The sequence below is a fragment of the Pelodiscus sinensis genome, chromosome 2 (assembly GCF_052426305.1).
Source record: "Pelodiscus sinensis isolate ZL-2025 chromosome 2, ASM5242630v1, whole genome shotgun sequence".
Classification (NCBI taxonomy): domain Eukaryota; kingdom Metazoa; phylum Chordata; order Testudines; family Trionychidae; genus Pelodiscus; species Pelodiscus sinensis.
In genome coordinates this window covers 103,772,161-103,789,186 of record NC_143053.1, presented here as the reverse complement: position 1 = coordinate 103,789,186, position 17,026 = coordinate 103,772,161, and the positions used below count along the sequence as shown (strand labels likewise).

The window sequence follows — 17,026 nt, the reverse complement described above, 5'->3', positions numbered from 1 at the left end:
TATTATAATTCCCTGGCAGGCTGACCCAAAAACATTTCTCCTTCTCTCCTCCCCATTTTTATGAAACCAAAACAAAAAAAACCCCACTACCACACACACAAAATAGTTATTTGCATTCTGAGAGCTGCAATTATTATTTGAGTTTGTCTTTTTTGTCCTGTTCTTCAATATACTGAACTCATTCCTACCTTTCATGGAAATTGAAAGAAGCAAAGGGAATTATAGTTTGTGGTATGAACAGAAAAGCTAAAGCATCTCTTTGTTTTTACTATACTGCGCTGACAGAGTTGAACATCTGACATGACACAGCTGCATACAGAAGAATGCAACATCCACAAGAGGACACATGATTGAGCCTCATAAAAGAGAGAAATCTTTATTAGAAGGGATACATAAATTTAATAGGATCACTTCAGAAATGGTTCCAGTTAGAATATATTATTGTTTGCAATCTTTAACATTTTCTAGAGACCGATTCCTGCTAGAATGTCTACAATAGCTCACACCCCCAAATGCAGAGTGCAATGCTTCTGTACCAAGGTAAAATACCAACATGTGGCTAACCTACACTTAATTCATTACCTATGCTACAGGGAAATAGATTTTCATTTTAAGTACTATCAGTTTCAAACCTTTGGCTTTCTTCCTCCTTGCTACACCTGGAATGACTCTGAGCTGTCTCCAGAACCCTAAAGTATAACTCTTATCCTTTAGGACCTTCCTTTCTACACTTCCTTATTCCACTCCCCCTTCTTGCAGAGGGGTGCTTACACTTCATCTCTCTCTCCAGGATTCCATACATTCTCCAGGGGGTGACTGTTGTCATTTTCTCCACACCATTAGTCCCAAAAAACTCAAGGTCACTATAATGTAGTCTCTTATCTTCCCAATATCTCGAGGACCAAAATCCGCACGTGATATGCAGGCAGTGTGCCCATGAACTTCAGCAGGAACTAAAGGTTTTGACTTGTGAGTTGTCGGAGGAAAGTTAAATTGTAGCATTTTTTACCTATTCTCAGGTTTGAAGGGTAATACACACTGTGCTGTTAACCCTTTGCACACAGCTCCCCCTGCATGGGTGTACGCACTGAAACAACTGAATAAAATAAAATTAGCATCCCATAGGCAAGCACGTTTGGCAACACCGAGCAAGGAGTGGGTCCCTCAGCTCTTATCTGGTATGCTTGAGAAAGAGGTTGTCCTCACACATCTGACAAGTATGAAATAACTGGGCTTGTCAAATGCAACTTGGTCAGGATTTTCAGACAACAGTTCATATCGGCAACAACTCAATTAATATGAGGATTGAATGAGAAGAAAGAGGCTTTGCTCTTTCTGTTCTTGTCAGATGTGTCCAGCTAAATTTCACATCATACTGCAGTAGCACCTTCCTCTGCCATGCTGAAAAAAGGGTTTTGATTTGCTTATAGTGGTGTAGTTTTATGGTCTGAGTATGGATGTCCCCAAACTGCAACAATTAGTGTGGATTAATTAAATGCCTCTTATAAGCAATGAATATGAGAATTTTCTATACATCAACTGCACTCAGGACTTAACTTTGAAGGGATGTGCATAAGAATAGAGTTGCCATGCTTGTCCTTCCCACAGTATTGATGCTTTCGTGTAGAGCATTAGCATCTCAACCCTTAGCCGCTTGTACAGGAAGTACATAGAATTTTCTGAGTAGTTCCCAGCATCCTGGGGCATTTTTAATATTTGTATTTTGTCTGTCAAAAAGGATCTTGAGTGCTCCAAGCCCGGCACAGTCTGTAAAAACAGGCAGACTTCACTCAATGCCACCAATGCATTCTAACCCTCCTCCCAGTTCTGGGTATTGCCTGGGCAAAGACTCCAAGAATTCAGTATGGTCATAAGTAAAAATTACAATGATTCAAAGTCTGGCACTTGCTATATTCAATCCTGAACGCCTCATAAGAGAGTCATGCTAGACTTAAGGACCACTGAAATCACATCACAAATTCTCAGAGCCAGAAAGGTATTAACATTTAACTTTCAAAAGTGGAACTACACAAAAATAAGCATGCTTGTTAGATGAAAGTCAAAAAGCACTGTCACAAGGGCCAAAGGCCTGCCAGCAGAATGGGGGCTATTTAAAAACACCACGACAGAGGCTCAAACTAAATCTATGCCACAAATCTGAAAAAAATAGTATGAGGGCCAAAAGAATGTCACCATTGCTTTACAGCAGAGCAGTGCAGGTCAGTAGAGGCAAAAAGACTTTATTTAAACTTTGAACATCTTATCCTAGTGAAGATAATAGGAAGGTGCCACAAACGCCGGCAGATTACGGCTTCAAGTATGTGGCAGGCCACAAAAGGATTTGAGAAGCAACTTGCTAAAGACAAGAGACTAACAGTAAAGAGGATGTTTGAAAGTACACCAGAAGTAGGAAGCCTTCCAAACAGGTTACAGGTAATAGATGACCAAGATGTTAAAGGAACGCTCAGGGAAGACAAGGCCATTGCAGAAAAGCTAAATGAATTCTTTATCTCGATTTTCACTGCAGAGGTTATGGAGACAATAAGGACTAGAACTACCGTTTTTGGACAACAGATCTGAAGTACTATCCCACACTGATGTGTTAATAGAAGATAAATGGTAATAAGTCACCAGGACCAGCGGGTTTTTACCCAAGAGTTCTGAAGGAACTCAAATATGAAATTGCAGAACCAACAGTAGTATGTAACCGGTCACTGAAAACAAAACTCTGTACCTACTGACTGGATACTAAAACAAAAGGCTCCCAAGGAGACACTGACCAATGAGCCTCATGTCATTAGCAGGCAAACTGGTAGAAACTATAGTTAAAAAAATAAAAAGAAAGAATTATCAGGCACATGAGCATGATTTGTTATGGAAGAGATAACAGACTTTTGGTAAAGGCAAGTCATGCCTCTTATCAATCGGTTAGCATTCGGAGGTATCAACAAACGTGAATATGGGAGATCCAGTGGATAGAATGTACTTGGATTTTTAGATAGCCTTTGACAAGGTCCCTTACCAAAAGCTCTGATGGAAACAAAGGGTATGCCTAGGCTACCAGGCTGTGTCAACAAAACTTGTGTCAACACCCAAAGGTCAACAAAACAGAAATTGCTAGAGGGTGCATGCAATGCAGTATGCGTTTGTTTCCCATAGTGCAGTGTTATAGAACAGCGGAGCTGATCCCTGCACAACTCCTGCAGCCTTCTCAGCTGCTGGGAGAGGCACCCAAGAGAAGCTCTGTAAGGAATGTCAATCAGCTCAGCATCCTGTCCCCCTCGCCCTGCAGCAGCAATCTGCCTGCCACTGTGTTCCTAATACAGGGCTAAACAGGAGCAGTCCAATGATTTTCTCTTTGTTTGTTCCCCAAATGGAGCAGCTCACTCAGTGGTCAGGTACTTCCCAGAGCTTTGAAAGGGGAGGAACACATACCTGCAGGCAGCCGAGATCAAAACACTGAGCAGAACCATCAGGGCAGGCAGCGTGGGATATTGGCAGAAGCTAGTTCTGTCGACAAAATAAACGTCTACGGTGGCTCTTTGTTGACAATAAAGGAAAAGAAAAAAGTACCTCCTACGGGTGGAAGTCTTTAGTCATTAAAACTAGGTGTTTTTCTGGACAAGAGTTGCATTGCAATGTATACTCTCTCTCTTTTTTGTCGCCAAAAAGGCAGTTTTTGGCAACATAATCTTGTAGCGTAGACAAAGCCTGAGAAGTCATGGGGTAAGAGAAGATCCTGTCATGGATCAGTAACTGGTTACAGGATCAGAAACAAAAGGTGAGAATGAGTGGTCAGTTTTCATCATGGGCAGAAATAAACTGACTGTTTCCCCTAGGATCTGTACCAAATCCGGTGTTGTTCGATCTATGGGATTCCACTCCCAGAAGCACCCAGACACCCTGTGCCTCCAAACCTCCACTGATACCACACTGCTCAGTGTGGTATCATCACTGTCCCCAAAAACAATCCAGAATGGGAGGTTCCATAGCACAGGACATACCCTTCCCCTAGCTCAGCCTTCCCCCCACTTCAAGAGGTGCCTAGCCCTGCGCTCAAGGCAGAACTATTATCCCTGAGAGGTCTTTGTCTAACCTGCTGTTAACCTCCATCACTGGAGATTCCACAACCAGCTAAGGCAATATATTCTAGTGCTTAACCATCCTGATAGGAAGTTTTTCCCAATGTCCAACTTAAACCATCCTTGCTGCAATTTAAGCCCATTGCTTCTTGTCCTATCATCGGAGGATAACACGAACCATTTTTCTTCCTCCTCTCTGTACCAATCTTTTATGTGCTTGAAAACTGATATGTCCCCTCTTATGGTCTCTTCTCTTCTTCGGACTAACAAACCCATTCTTTCAATCTTCCCTCATAGGTCATGTTTTCTAGATCTTTAATTCCTTTTGTTGCTCTTCTCTACATCCTCTCCAATTTGTCCACATCTTGCCTGAAATGTAGCACACAGAACTGGAACAATACTCCAGTTGAGGCCTAATTAGCATGGAGCTAGGCGGAAAAATTACTTTTCATGTCTTGCTTACAAAATGCCTGTTAATGCATCCCAGGTAATGTTTGCTCTTTTTGTGACAGTGTTACACTATTGACTCATTTAGCTTGTGATCTACTATGATTTCTAGATCCTTTCCTGCAGTGCTCCTTTTTATTTCTTAGGCATTTCTTACTTTGTATGTGGGCAAATAAATTGTTCCTTCCTAAGAAGAGTACGTTATATGTATCCTTATTCAATTTCATCCTATTTACTTCACATCATTTCTCTACTTTACTCAGATCATTTTTAAATTTTAATCCTGTCCTCCAAATCACTTTCAACCTCTCAGCCTAGTATCCTCTGTAAACGTTGTAAGTGTACTCTATGCTATTATCTTCACTGATGAAGATATTGAACAGAACTGGATCCAGAACGGATTCTTGCAGGACCTCTCATAATATGCCCTTCCAGCTTGACTGTGAACCCTTCCAGCTTGACTGTGAACCCAACTAACTACTATTTGGGACCACTTTTGCAACCAGTTATGCACCCACCTTACAGTAGCACCATGTAGGCTGAATATCCCCCTGTATATCCCTAGCTTATTTATGAAAAGGTCATGAGAGACAAAAAGCCTTCCTAAAGTCTAGATATGCCACATCTATCACTTTCCCTATTCACAAAGCTTGGTACCCTGTCAAAGAAAAGATGGTGAGTTGGTTTGACACCATTCTTGACAAATTCATACTGTTACTTACCACCTTTATGTTGTTCAAGGTCTTTGCAAATTGCTTATTTACTCCATTAACTTTCCAGGTACTGAAGTTCAGCTGAAAAGGTCTGTCTCTCCCACCACTGTAGCCATGAACAAATGAAGTCAACGTACAAACTGGATCCCCTTATGCAGATTTCAGGGAGGTGATGGAGCAATAATTTCTGGGTGCTGAACAATAATTATGAACAGGAGCTCAACAGTCAAGACAGTCTTGCCCTCCTCCCTAGCCCAAGAGAGCCAAACCTCGAACTAAAAGTAAACAAGACGACCCCTAATATTCAAGCAAAAGGATACATTTGTATCACATTAGCTTGCAGCTGATTAAGTGAAACTGCTAGATAATAAATGTCCCTTAAACAGAGTCATTTTCACCTTATGCGTGCTACCTTAAAAACCAGTCAAAGCAGGGCATAAAGATAAATACTATGTACTAAAAATGCTACCTACAAATTTTCCCCTTTTTGTATTCAACTTAAGAACCGTATATGAAGATGGAGCTTGTAGCCAAACTCTGCTTTTTGCAGATAACAGGGAAACTCTGAATATTGGCTTTTACTGTTTTACATTAGATACGTAACATAATGTAACAGAGCTCCGAGTAACAGAAACAAAGTAAAGACACAACCAGAATATAGCTCACAGCCTCAGTCACCATTGTTAGTAACATAACACTCTTGACTGGGGTCACAGCAGTGATTCATCTGTCTACTATAGGGAAAATGTCTGCTGAAATTTATGCATAAATATTCAGCACAGAGTAAACGAGCAATAAATGTACTTCTTACACCAATGACAAGAGTTAGTTGTTTGTTTAATCCCCCCTCCATGGCACTGGAAATTTTCTTCACCCACTGTCAGAATATATTTTAGGAAGCTTTTGATTTTGAAAAACAAAAGGTGGATCAACTCTTTCTTGGTGTGTCAGATCAGCACATCTTTTCATTTTACACTCATTCAGTTATCTGTCTTTCAAGCTGTAGTTGAAAGAAACTCCATTTTTGATGGACCCATTCATGATGCTCTTTGGATTCTCTCTTTCGACCTTTTCTCTGCTAAAGATAGTGTCCTGGTCGCTGTCGAATTCAGACTCTGAAACCATCAGACTGGAATTGTGTTCTGTACTTCTGTGTTTTATACCTGAAAATAAACAATCAAGCCAAAAGGTTCTCTGGAAAGTTTTATTTTTAAATTTAGTAACCTGTCTCTTGGGTAGCATTGCGCAACATCAGTGATACTGTGCTACCCTGCCTCTAAGAGTAAGTATTCAGACCACTATCCATATTAACAACTATACAAGTAAACACTAAATATTGGGGGGCCAGATACGCCAATGGAGCTTCTCCCATTGATACTGAGTGGCTTGCACTTCGTGTCTTCTCCTGCTTCTGTTTAACTGCACATGGTCAATTCGTTTAAAGCACCTCATCATGCAGCACAGACATTTCTAACAGCTTAAACCAGCCAATTAAATCTATACACAAAGACAGCTCTATGATTGATCCAACTGACCATGAAAAGTCTGTGCTCCTGGACAAACTTGTTACTTTTTAGGATGCCATTGTTCAGGAAGTTTTCCTCCATTGGACTTGAAATTTTTCCCCATTAGAGGGAATTCAAAATTCCTTCATTGTGAATGGAAGCTGTTAACTAGGGAAATAATTAAAGCCTAATGAAATTAAGTGGGACATATTTGGGCCATGCAACATTGCTGTGCATAAGCTTGAAAAATCAGTTTTAACTTTGTAACATAAAAAGCTTGTTTTCATGTTTTCTTTTAAAGTGTGTGTAGAAGAGAACTTTCTAAAACATAGGAGTTTAACGATCAACTGCTAAAAAAGATCCCAATTAAAAATAAATCTTACCATATTTGGGCCTTAGCTCCATCCTCTCCTGGTCATCTATGTTATCTAGGATGGTGTATTTGGTTTTCTTTCTTATTTTTGTCCTCTTTCTGCTAAAAGTATAGTGACACCAGTAAATCAAATTTTCATGCACAGTACACATACATCTTTTTATACACATACATCTTTTTCTTATAAATGCCTTAGGGGCCAAGAATATCTCCTACCCCTGTACTCCCTCCACAGTCCCTACCCCTTCTCTCCATATCTCTCTCTGGACCAGTCAGATGCCCTCTGTAGAGTCCAAGGCAAGTGAGGACGGAGTCACAAGGCAGATGAGCCCCAGTTCCTGCCACATGCCAGTCTGGAATGTTCAACACCGGCAACCCCTATGTCAGAGAGAGTAGTCCAAGGGGGACAGCTTTTCAACCAACATCCTGTATGTCTCACCAAAACGACATTGTGGGGAAGATTAAACACCTGGACAACTCATTTTTTTTTGTTTCATCTAAACAAACTGCCTCTGTTGGATTGTCTGATAAGCAACAAAACGTGCACTCCAATGACTAGCACCAGCGAGAACCAAATAGAAAAAACATGTTTTCCTTGGGAGAGAATTACTGATGGTCTTGCTGACATGTGATTTACACTGAAAAGCTAGGTCAGAGCCACTTCGGTGAGGGGGGGAGAATAAAAACTTTCCCTGGACCACTTTAGCTATTTTAACCTATCCCTCAGTGCAGATGCAGATAAGTGGAGGGAAGAATACTTCTGTCTCCATAGCTACTGTCATTCATAGCTGCTGCAGTTCCTACATGAATGAAAAAAATCCCTTCCATACAAGTAGGCTGCTTTAGAGTATGAGTTTGTTGGCATAGTGACGCTGATGTAGCTAAATCAGTGTAGTCCGTGCAGTGAAGACACACCTGAGATCAGACAAAGTATATTGAGGCGGACAAAAAAAAGCTGGAAACCGGGAGAGAGACTCCTGGGACACACAGTGTTAGCATACAAAGTACAGGCTAGTTTCCCTGGACCTAAGCCAGACCCAACCTGCCGAGCTATGTCCATTCTCCATGAGGTCAACTCTGCTTTAGAGTTTCATTCCCTCAAGAACTCCCTAGTTTAGTGATCTCCAGGACATACAGCTTCATCTTGGTGTGTGACAAAGATGGCGGTGGGCAATAATTTTGGGGCCCAGTAGGGGTGGGGCCTAAAACAGAACGGGTGGGGCCAGAATGCTTCCGGGCTTCCCCACCCCCAGACCATGATTGGTCTGGGGGTGGGAAAGCCCTTCCCCCTCAGCATCCATGCCCCTGGCAGCACAGGAAGAGGCTTTGCATGCTCCCCCACCCTCTGGCCAATTAGGGTCTTGGGGTGGGGGAAGCACACAAAGTTTCCTCTGCCCTGTCAGGAGAATATAGCACTTTGAAGTGTTGTGTGCGCCTAGCAGGATGGGAGGAGACTTCACATGCTCCCCCACCCCCAAGCCGTGGTTGGTCTGGGGGCGGGAGGAGTGCACAAAGTTTCCTCCGCCCTACAAGGAGTGCACGGCATGAGGCTTTGCATGCTCCCTGCCCCCAGGCTAATCAGAGCTTAGGGGTGGGGGAGGGCACGAAACTTCCTCCGCCTGCCCCCGCCCTGCCAGAAGCACGCAGCATTTAGACAAGTGCCACGTGCTCCTAGCAGGGCGGAGGAAACTTTGTGCGGTTCCCCACCCCCAAGCTCCAATTGGAGTGTGGGAAGTTTCCTCCACCCTGCCAGGAGCATGTAGCACTTTGAAGTGCCACGCGCTCGCGGGGGTAGGGCGGAAGTAACTTCGCTCGCTCCTCCCGCCCACAGACCAATCAGGGCTTGGGGGCAGGGGAGCGCATGAAGTCTCCTCCCACCCTGCCAGGAGTGAGCGGCACTTCAAAGTGCTTCATACACTTCCCCCACCCCCAGGTCCTAATTGGCCTGAGGGCGGGGGAGCAGCAAGGCCTCTGCGGGTCAGATCCAGCCCGCAGAGGCCCTTTTGCCCACCCCTGCTCTAGAGGGAAGATTGTAAAGATCTTAAATATGTTTTCAGATGTTGGGCTGGGATATACATTAATTATAGGTGGAGAGGTTCCAGCAGTAGTCTCTTTTTATAACTATTTTTTTAAAGAGTGTCAAGGAACACCACAGGCAAAGGACAGGTACTGCTTTTTCACGGGACAAGTATATAAACCCAAAAGACAGAAAGAAATATTTCCAGAGGACAGTTGCGTTTGAGAAGAGCAGAATGGTTTAATGCTGAAAAGCTGACCAAAGGAAGAAAAGAGATTAGTAAAATACACACCTTGGACTTCAAAAAAGCAGATTTTGACTCCCTCAGAGATCTGTTGGGCAGAATCCCCTGGGATGTTAACATGAAGGGGAAAGGAGCCCGGACAGCTGGCAGTATTTTAAAGAAGCCTTATTGAAGGCACAGAAAGAAACCATCCCAACGCGTAGCAAGAGAGGCAAACATGGCAGGAGACCGGATTGGCTTACAGGAGAAATCCTTGGTGAACTTAAGCACAAAAAGGAAGCTTACAAAGAGTGGAAACTTGGACAAATGACCAGGGAGGAGTTTAAAGGTATAGCTCGAGAATGCCGGGGGGTTATCAGGAAGGCGAAAGCGCAAATGGAATTGCGACTGGCTAAGGATGTGAAGGATAACAAGAAAGGTTTCTACAGGCATGTTAACAAGAAGAAGGTGATCAGAGAGGGTGTGCGGCCCCTAATGGATGAAGGAGGTAGCCTAGTGACAGATGATGTGGGGAAAGCTGAAGTACTCAATGCTTTCTTTGCCTCTGTATTCATGGACAAGGTCGGCTCCTGGACTTCTGCGCTAAGTGACACAAGATGGGATGAAAATGTACAGCCCGTGGTGGGTAAAGAACAGGTTAGGAACTATTTAGAAAAGCTAAACATACATAAATCCATGGGTCCGGATTAGTGCATCCGAGGGTACTGAGGGAGTTGGCAAATGTCATTGAGGAGCCTTTGGCTATTATCTTTGAAAAGTCATGGAGATCGGGAGAAATCCCGGATGATTGGAAAAAGGCAAATGTAGTGCCCATCTTCAAAAAAGGGAAGAAGGATGATCCAGGGAACTATAGGTCAGTCAGTCTTACCTCGGTTCCTGGAAAAATCATGGAAGGGATCCTTAAGGAATCCATTTTGAGGCACTTGGATGAGAGGAAAGTGATTAGGAATAGTCAGCATGGATTCACAAAGGGCAAGTCGTGCCTGACCAATCTGATTAGCTTCTATGATGAGGTAACTGGCTTGGTGGACATGGGGAAGTCAGTGGATGTTATATACCTTGACTTTAGCAAGGCTTTTGATATGGTCTCCCACAATATTCTTGCCAGCAAGTTAAGGGAATGTGGATTGGATAAATGGACGGTAAGATGGATAGAAAGATGGTTAGAAGGCCGGGCCCAGCGGGTAGTGATCAATGGCTCGATGTCAGGATGGCGGTCGGTTTCTAGCGGTGTGCCCCAAGGTTCGGTTCTAGGACCAGTTTTGTTCAATATCTTTATTAATGATCTGGATGAGGGAATGGATTGCACCCTCAGCAAGTTTGCGGATGACACTAAGCTGGGGGGAGAGGTAGATACGCTTAAGGGCAGAGATAGGGTCCAGAATGACTTAGACAAATTGGAGGATTGGGCCACAAGAAATCTGATGAGGTTCAACAAGGACAAGTGTAGAGTCCTGCACGGAAGAATCCCAAGCATAGTTACAAGCTGGGGACCAACCGGTTAAGTAGTAGTTCTGCAGAAAAGGACCAGGGGGTTACAGTGGATGAGAAGCTGGATATGAGTCAACAGTGTGCCCTTGTAGCCAAGAAGGCTAATGGCATATTAGGTTGCATTAAGAGGAGCATTGCCAGCAGATCCAGAGATGTCATTATTCTCCTTTATTCGGCTTTGGTGAGGCCACATCTGGAGTATTGTGTCCAGTTCTGGGCCCCCCACTACAAAAAGGATGTGGATGCATTGGAGAGGGTCCAGCGGAGGGAAACCAAAATGATTAGGGGGCTGGAGCATATGACTTATGAGGAGAGGCTGAGGGACTTGGGTCTGTTTAGTCTGCAGAAGCGAAGAGTGAGGGGGGATTTGATAGCAGCCTTCAACTTCCTGAAGGGAGGTTCCAAAGAGGATGGAGAGAGGCTGTTCTCAGTAGTGACAGATGGCAGAACAAGGAGCAATGGTCTCAAGTTGTGGTGGGAGAGGTCCAGGTTGGATATTAGGAAAAACTATTTCACTAGGAGGGTGGTGAAGCACTGGAATGGGTTACCTAGGGAAGTAGCGGAGTCTCCATCCCTAGAGGTGTTTAAGTCTCGGCTTGACAAAGCCCTGGCCGGGTTTATTTAGTTGGAATTGGTCCTGCCTAGAGCAGGGGGCTGGACTTGACCTTCTGAGGTCTCTTCCAGCTCTATGGTTCTATGATATTGGTTTGACAGGGTGCAGCAATGTCACGTTTACCCCACACATACCTTTTGCAGCAGCAGATGCAGAGCCATGCTAAGCCCACCAAGAGCACAATCAGAATGAAAGTGGATACCATCACGTAGAGTATGCTCCATTCTAGAACATAAAACAAGAGAGCGATGTGCAAAGGAATCACGAATATCACAGCTTTAATAAATGATCCCAAGATGCAGAGTGCCCGCTTCATTTTTCTTTACTTTGATTGGAAATTGAGAGTAGTTCTCTTAGAAGGGAATCTGTAAAAATGACATCACAATGGTACCTAGTTATCATTGCTGAGATGTAAAACTCCCCTCTCCCCCCCCTTGCCAGCCCATCACAGTTAGCCTGAGATCTGAAAGTCCAACTGGGTTCTTTCCATCTTGGCATCTCACTCAAGTGAGGTGTGAACCTCTATGCACCAGCTGCACAGTGCAGCTCTGACAGGGGAGCTGTTTGGCGACAGTGAGCTGTTAGGAAAAGGATACCTTCTTATGAAGAAACTGAAAAAATATCATATGGGAATAGGGAGACAAAAAACATGAAGCCCCACAAGCTAATCTTTACAGTCACTTTTTAGGGTATTACTATTATTCAGTCTTATTATTAATTATTATTATTAATTAACAACTGTAGCAGCACTTAGGATTGGGTACCACTGTGCTATTTTTATTTATTTGGATTTCTGCTAGAACAGATGGGTCCAGTTTCTGATAGTGATCCTATAGAAATTAATCAGACGGCCAAGGAGTAATGTATTTCTCAACTTAAGAATAGGAGACTGTCCCGTATGAAGACTAGGACTGTTATTTTGGCTAAACTAATGCTATTAAAAATATTTGATTAAATTAAGGCTATTAAAAACTAAGTACAGTAGAGGAGATTTCCATTAGGGCAGTGGTTCTCAACTCATTTCAGTCCACGGACCACCAGGCCAATCAAAAAATTTTCGTGGACCACCTCCAGCACATGTAGCAAAGGACGAATGACACAGCAACTGCACAGCACAACGGTGGCAGCTACACTGATGCTCAAAGCCTCAGACGGAAATTACTGGCAAGACAACGCAGTTGCATCCTAGGTGACACTCTGGATGACACGCCGAGTGCTTGTGAACACGGCGTAAAACAGCCTAATGGCGGTGCCTGCTCACGCCATGTGACTTTGGACAATATTCCTGTGGACCACCGAAAAAGTCACCACAGCATTAGGGTGTCAAATGGGTATGCCTAATTAAGAACTGACAGTCCCGTCAAATAAAATATATACCAGTAACAACTAAACTCTATTTTCCAGGGATAATTGTAATAGCTGTAAGGTAAGAAAATGATGGTCAAATAAAAAGGCACGATTTTAACTGACAAGACTATTTCATATAAAAACATAAGTATTTTGTAGCAACTGCTAAAAACCTCTAGGCCACCATATTAAAACATGAAACATCCGCCAGCATGCAGTGGGAAGGTGTTATCTCTGTGTTGTTTCTCTGAACCTCGGCGGAAATCAGAAACTGTCAAGCAACAGCAGGTGCAATAAAAAGGTTATCTACGGAGCTATCCAACCAGGCCCAAAATAATTCCCAAGTGTCCCAGAAGTAACACTTAGCTATTTTTAATATTTTTCTCCTAAAACCGTGATGCAAAATTTGAAAAAAAAAAGTATTTTAAAACGACAATGTCTAGTATTATTTAGAAGGCTTTCAATCACTTTAAACTTTCATGCATGTTTTCCAGAGTGGAATACTGATGGGCTGGACAACCCGAGAGTCTCCTAATTTTCTGTCATTATTCATTTCCTTATTTTCTCAATTTCCACAAGTAATACAACTCCAACTCTGGGGCATATTCTTCCTTCCTTCTCTACATGTAACTGTTAATGCCAGAAATGGGGTCACAGCACCCACGGAAGTGCCAGGCCTGTGACATGTCCTGCAGGTTGCTGAATGCCCTCAACTCTGACTGCAATCAGTGCTAGTGAGGTATTTTGCACCTTACAAAATGGAACTCTGGCCAACTTGTTGGGAAAAGAAGTCTTAGTAAACAATCAAGGGGGAAAAGAATTCCAGAAAATTCAGTCTACTTTCTCAGCAACAGTTTTACCAAGTAATAAAGGTTTACAATCACTTTGCTTCTTTTTTTTCCCCTCTGAATCTTGCCTGTTACATGAAAAGAATGTCCCCTTTAAAGAAGCTGTTACATCCAAGTCAATCCTGCCAGGTGCTGAGCACTCAGATCCCATTTGGCAATTGTGCGCATGCTTTAAGCTAAGCACACAAGCAGTCCTATGGATGTCAATGAGACTGTTACTGTGCTTCAACTTGAGCATGTGCCTAATTGTTTTGATGTATCAGGCTAGAGCAGTAGTTCTCAACCAGGGGTACAGTATCAATGGGGGTACCCAGAGATCTTCTAGGGGGCACATCAACTCATTTGGATATTTGTCTTGTTTTCCAACAGGCTACATAAAAAAAGCACTAGTGAAGTCCATCTAGACTAAAATTTCATACAATGACTTGTTTATATTGCTCTGTATACTATGCACTGAAATCTAAGTACAATATTTATATTCCAGTTGATTTATTTGTAAGTATATGGTAACAATGACAAAGTAAAAACAATCTTTTCAATAATAGTGTACTGAGACACATCTGTATTTTTGTGTCTGATTTTGTAAACAAGTAGTTTTTAAGTTAGGTGAAACGTGTTGGGGGTAGGCAAGACAAATCACACTCCTGAAGGGGGTTCATTGTAGTCCGGAAAGTTTGAGAGCCACTGGGCTAGAGTGATTTGCAAGTTGCAGAATCATGCTCAGACTTGCTTCTCATGTCATATGACTACATTTCTTTGTTTTGTTGGTTGGTTCTGGAAGACAGGCGTATGTATTGTTAATTCACTTTCAGTATGTGTATTACTCATAGATACCTTTATAGAACTACTCTACACAGAAAAGGGAAATCATTCTTAGAACATACCACACGATGCCATCTAAACTCACCACAGTTACTCTCTCCATCAGTTAGGTAACGCTGGATCAAGTTCTCCATCCATAGCTGATAGCAAATACAACGCTTTGTGATGGGATCACAGTGACCATGTCCAGAGCATTTTAAGAGGCAGACTAAGAACAAACCAAATGTGAAAATAATTACAGTGTAGAAGGGCAGCATGTAATGCACACGCTGCTGAGACCCTAGCGCAGGGGTGATGCATGGCCCATTTCTTGCCCACAACTCCAGTGCAGAGGGTAACAAACAAAAAGGTCACTTAGAAATTGAGCTACAGGAATTTCACTGAGGCATTTCCATGCATCACTGGTAGACAAATATATACCCCTCCCTCCCCCAAAACCATTGCTTTTGCTGCTGTTAATAAACTGAATCACTGCTGGTTCCTAATCTTCCAGTCATTTGCTGGGGGTCTAAATTAGTCAACAAGTCAAAGGTGTTAATTGACACTAGGGAGTGACCTGAGTCAGGGAGTTCAGTTTTGTTTATTGTTGGGTATTTCAATGGGGTATAGTCTCCATAATAGCTGAGTACTTGAGATATATTAATGTGCCGAGACACTACCATCATGAATATCATACAAATGCCTGAAAGAAATATACCATCACAACCCCTGAGGGTATGGCATTCATATACTTACTTTTTAAGCAATAAATTACTGTCCAAAATACAAGGAAGTTGCAGCATTTTTTTGGTCTTTTAGGTGAATAAAAATAAAGGCAAATTTGCACATTTTACCTCCAATTTTCTATTTTGAAAAAGCCCTTAATCGTTACAGTGTAACAACTGTCACTTTTTTCCCCTCAGAGAGGAAATGCAAAAATACACCATATTCATCAATGATTATTTTAGAGCCACAGCTTGTATCTATCCCTTTGCATTCTGATCCTGAGCATAACTCCCCTTGGGTTGTAAATGATAAATTCCTTTCTGTAATGCCCCCCAGAGACCTGCAGAGTTCCAATTACCAGCAGCACTGAGACTTTATGGCAAATTAAAACTTGAAACTTGGCTTGAAAGCCCAACCATCACTGTGAAAAGCTCTTGGATTCTGAAGAAACACTTGGGGTCTGCCCACTCTACAATATTTACCACCTGGGGGGATGGAGCTATACAGGTTGGACTTCCCAAAACCGGGACTCCCTCATCCAGCAACATCCATGGTTCAGCAGGACCACAGGTGTTCCTGGACCTGGGAGCCCCAATGGCAAAAAGGCTGGCGACTCAGAGCCCGGCAGAGCTGGGGCTGGCACTGGAGCCCCAGTAGCACAGGAAGGGCCGTGGCAGTCCCAGTTGCAGGGCTAGGGATGTGGCAAGCACAGCAGCTGCATTAGCTGCTGGTAATTGGAACTCTGCAGGACACTGGGGGCATTGCAGAAAGGAATTTATCATTTACAACCCAAGGGGAGTTATGTCAGGACCAGAGACGCGGCAGACATGGCAGTCCCAATAGCAGGGCTGGGGCACGGAGGGGGAGGAATGTGGCTGGGGCTGGCAGCAGGGAGGGAGAGTGGTCTGGGGAGCCAGTAGCAGGGGACCTCCTCTGGTCTGGCAAATTCCCTCGTTCGCGACTGGTCAGGTCCCAAAGGTGCCAGACCAGAGAGGTCCAACCAATAAGACAATTGATGGCCTTGATGTCCTGAAGGGAGGTAGGACTTAATTATAATCCTGTTAGGGAATAGCATAACATCTAGGCACTAGGGATACAACACAAATGCTATATTACATTATAGCAGTAAGGTTCCAGTAACGTTTGTCCAATTCGCAGAGAAGAACAAACCATGTTATAACTCAGCTGGGATAATATAGTGTTATAACATAGTTCCCCCACCATGGTACATTTCCTAATATACAGTAAATGAGCCTTAGTTTACAAAATGATTGACAGCTATGATACTCTTCGCCACTTTTATCTTTAAAAGGAAAGCAAGAAACTGGCAAAAGGCTGTCCTAAATAAACAGGTATTTCAAGCCTCATCTTTCAGAAAACTGAAGCAAAACAGTGCAGGGAGAAAAGCCACTACATTCTGCTCCCTTGCTGCCTATGTGAATTAATATTCTGATGTCTGTAAACTTCAAGAAATAGGAAGCAGCAGGCAGAACATACCAACTGTGTCAACCCGCAGAACTTTAAAAAGCAGGAAGTCAGCCTTCTCCTTCAGCAGCTGCACATGCAGCATCTGTGTGACATCTGAAGCCTTTCTTACTTTGAAAGGATGCCCATTCTGCACGTAGAATATAACCGCTGTGCTGCAGAGAGAACGCAGAAACAAAATGGAGATTTAGTTTGATTGCAAGAGCCCATACTCTGGAAATCAGAAATGTAAAATCAGTCTCTTTGGTGTCTATATTTTATTTAATCTGCCACTGGGTTAACCACATTCATCAGAGGGACGTAGCTGTTGCACTACCGTGCAGTTCAGGAACAA

At 43.1% G+C, this 17,026-nt stretch overlaps 1 protein-coding gene across 5 annotated transcripts in view; it reads right to left on the bottom strand.

The window, feature by feature from the left end:
- Window positions 1–27: 27 nt before the first annotated feature.
- The window catches only part of KIAA0319 (KIAA0319 ortholog), an 84,539-nt gene continuing 67,540 nt past the window's right edge, over window positions 28–17,026 (bottom strand). For 4 of the 5 annotated variants that reach the window (XM_075921145.2, XM_089776357.1, XM_089776359.1 and 1 more), the window contains 5 exons: window positions 16,705–16,847; window positions 14,588–14,710; window positions 11,620–11,710; window positions 7,131–7,222; window positions 29–6,405 (listed from right to left, as the gene is read on the bottom strand). In XM_075921145.2, the coding sequence (XP_075777260.2) occupies window positions 6,227–6,405; window positions 7,131–7,222; window positions 11,620–11,710; window positions 14,588–14,710; window positions 16,705–16,847 (628 nt within the window). In that variant the 3' untranslated portion in view covers window positions 29–6,226. Of the gene's footprint in view, window positions 6,406–7,130; window positions 7,223–11,619; window positions 11,711–14,587; window positions 14,711–16,704; window positions 16,848–17,026 lie in introns of all 5 variants that reach the window. The other variant, XM_075921146.2, reaches the window with a different exon arrangement.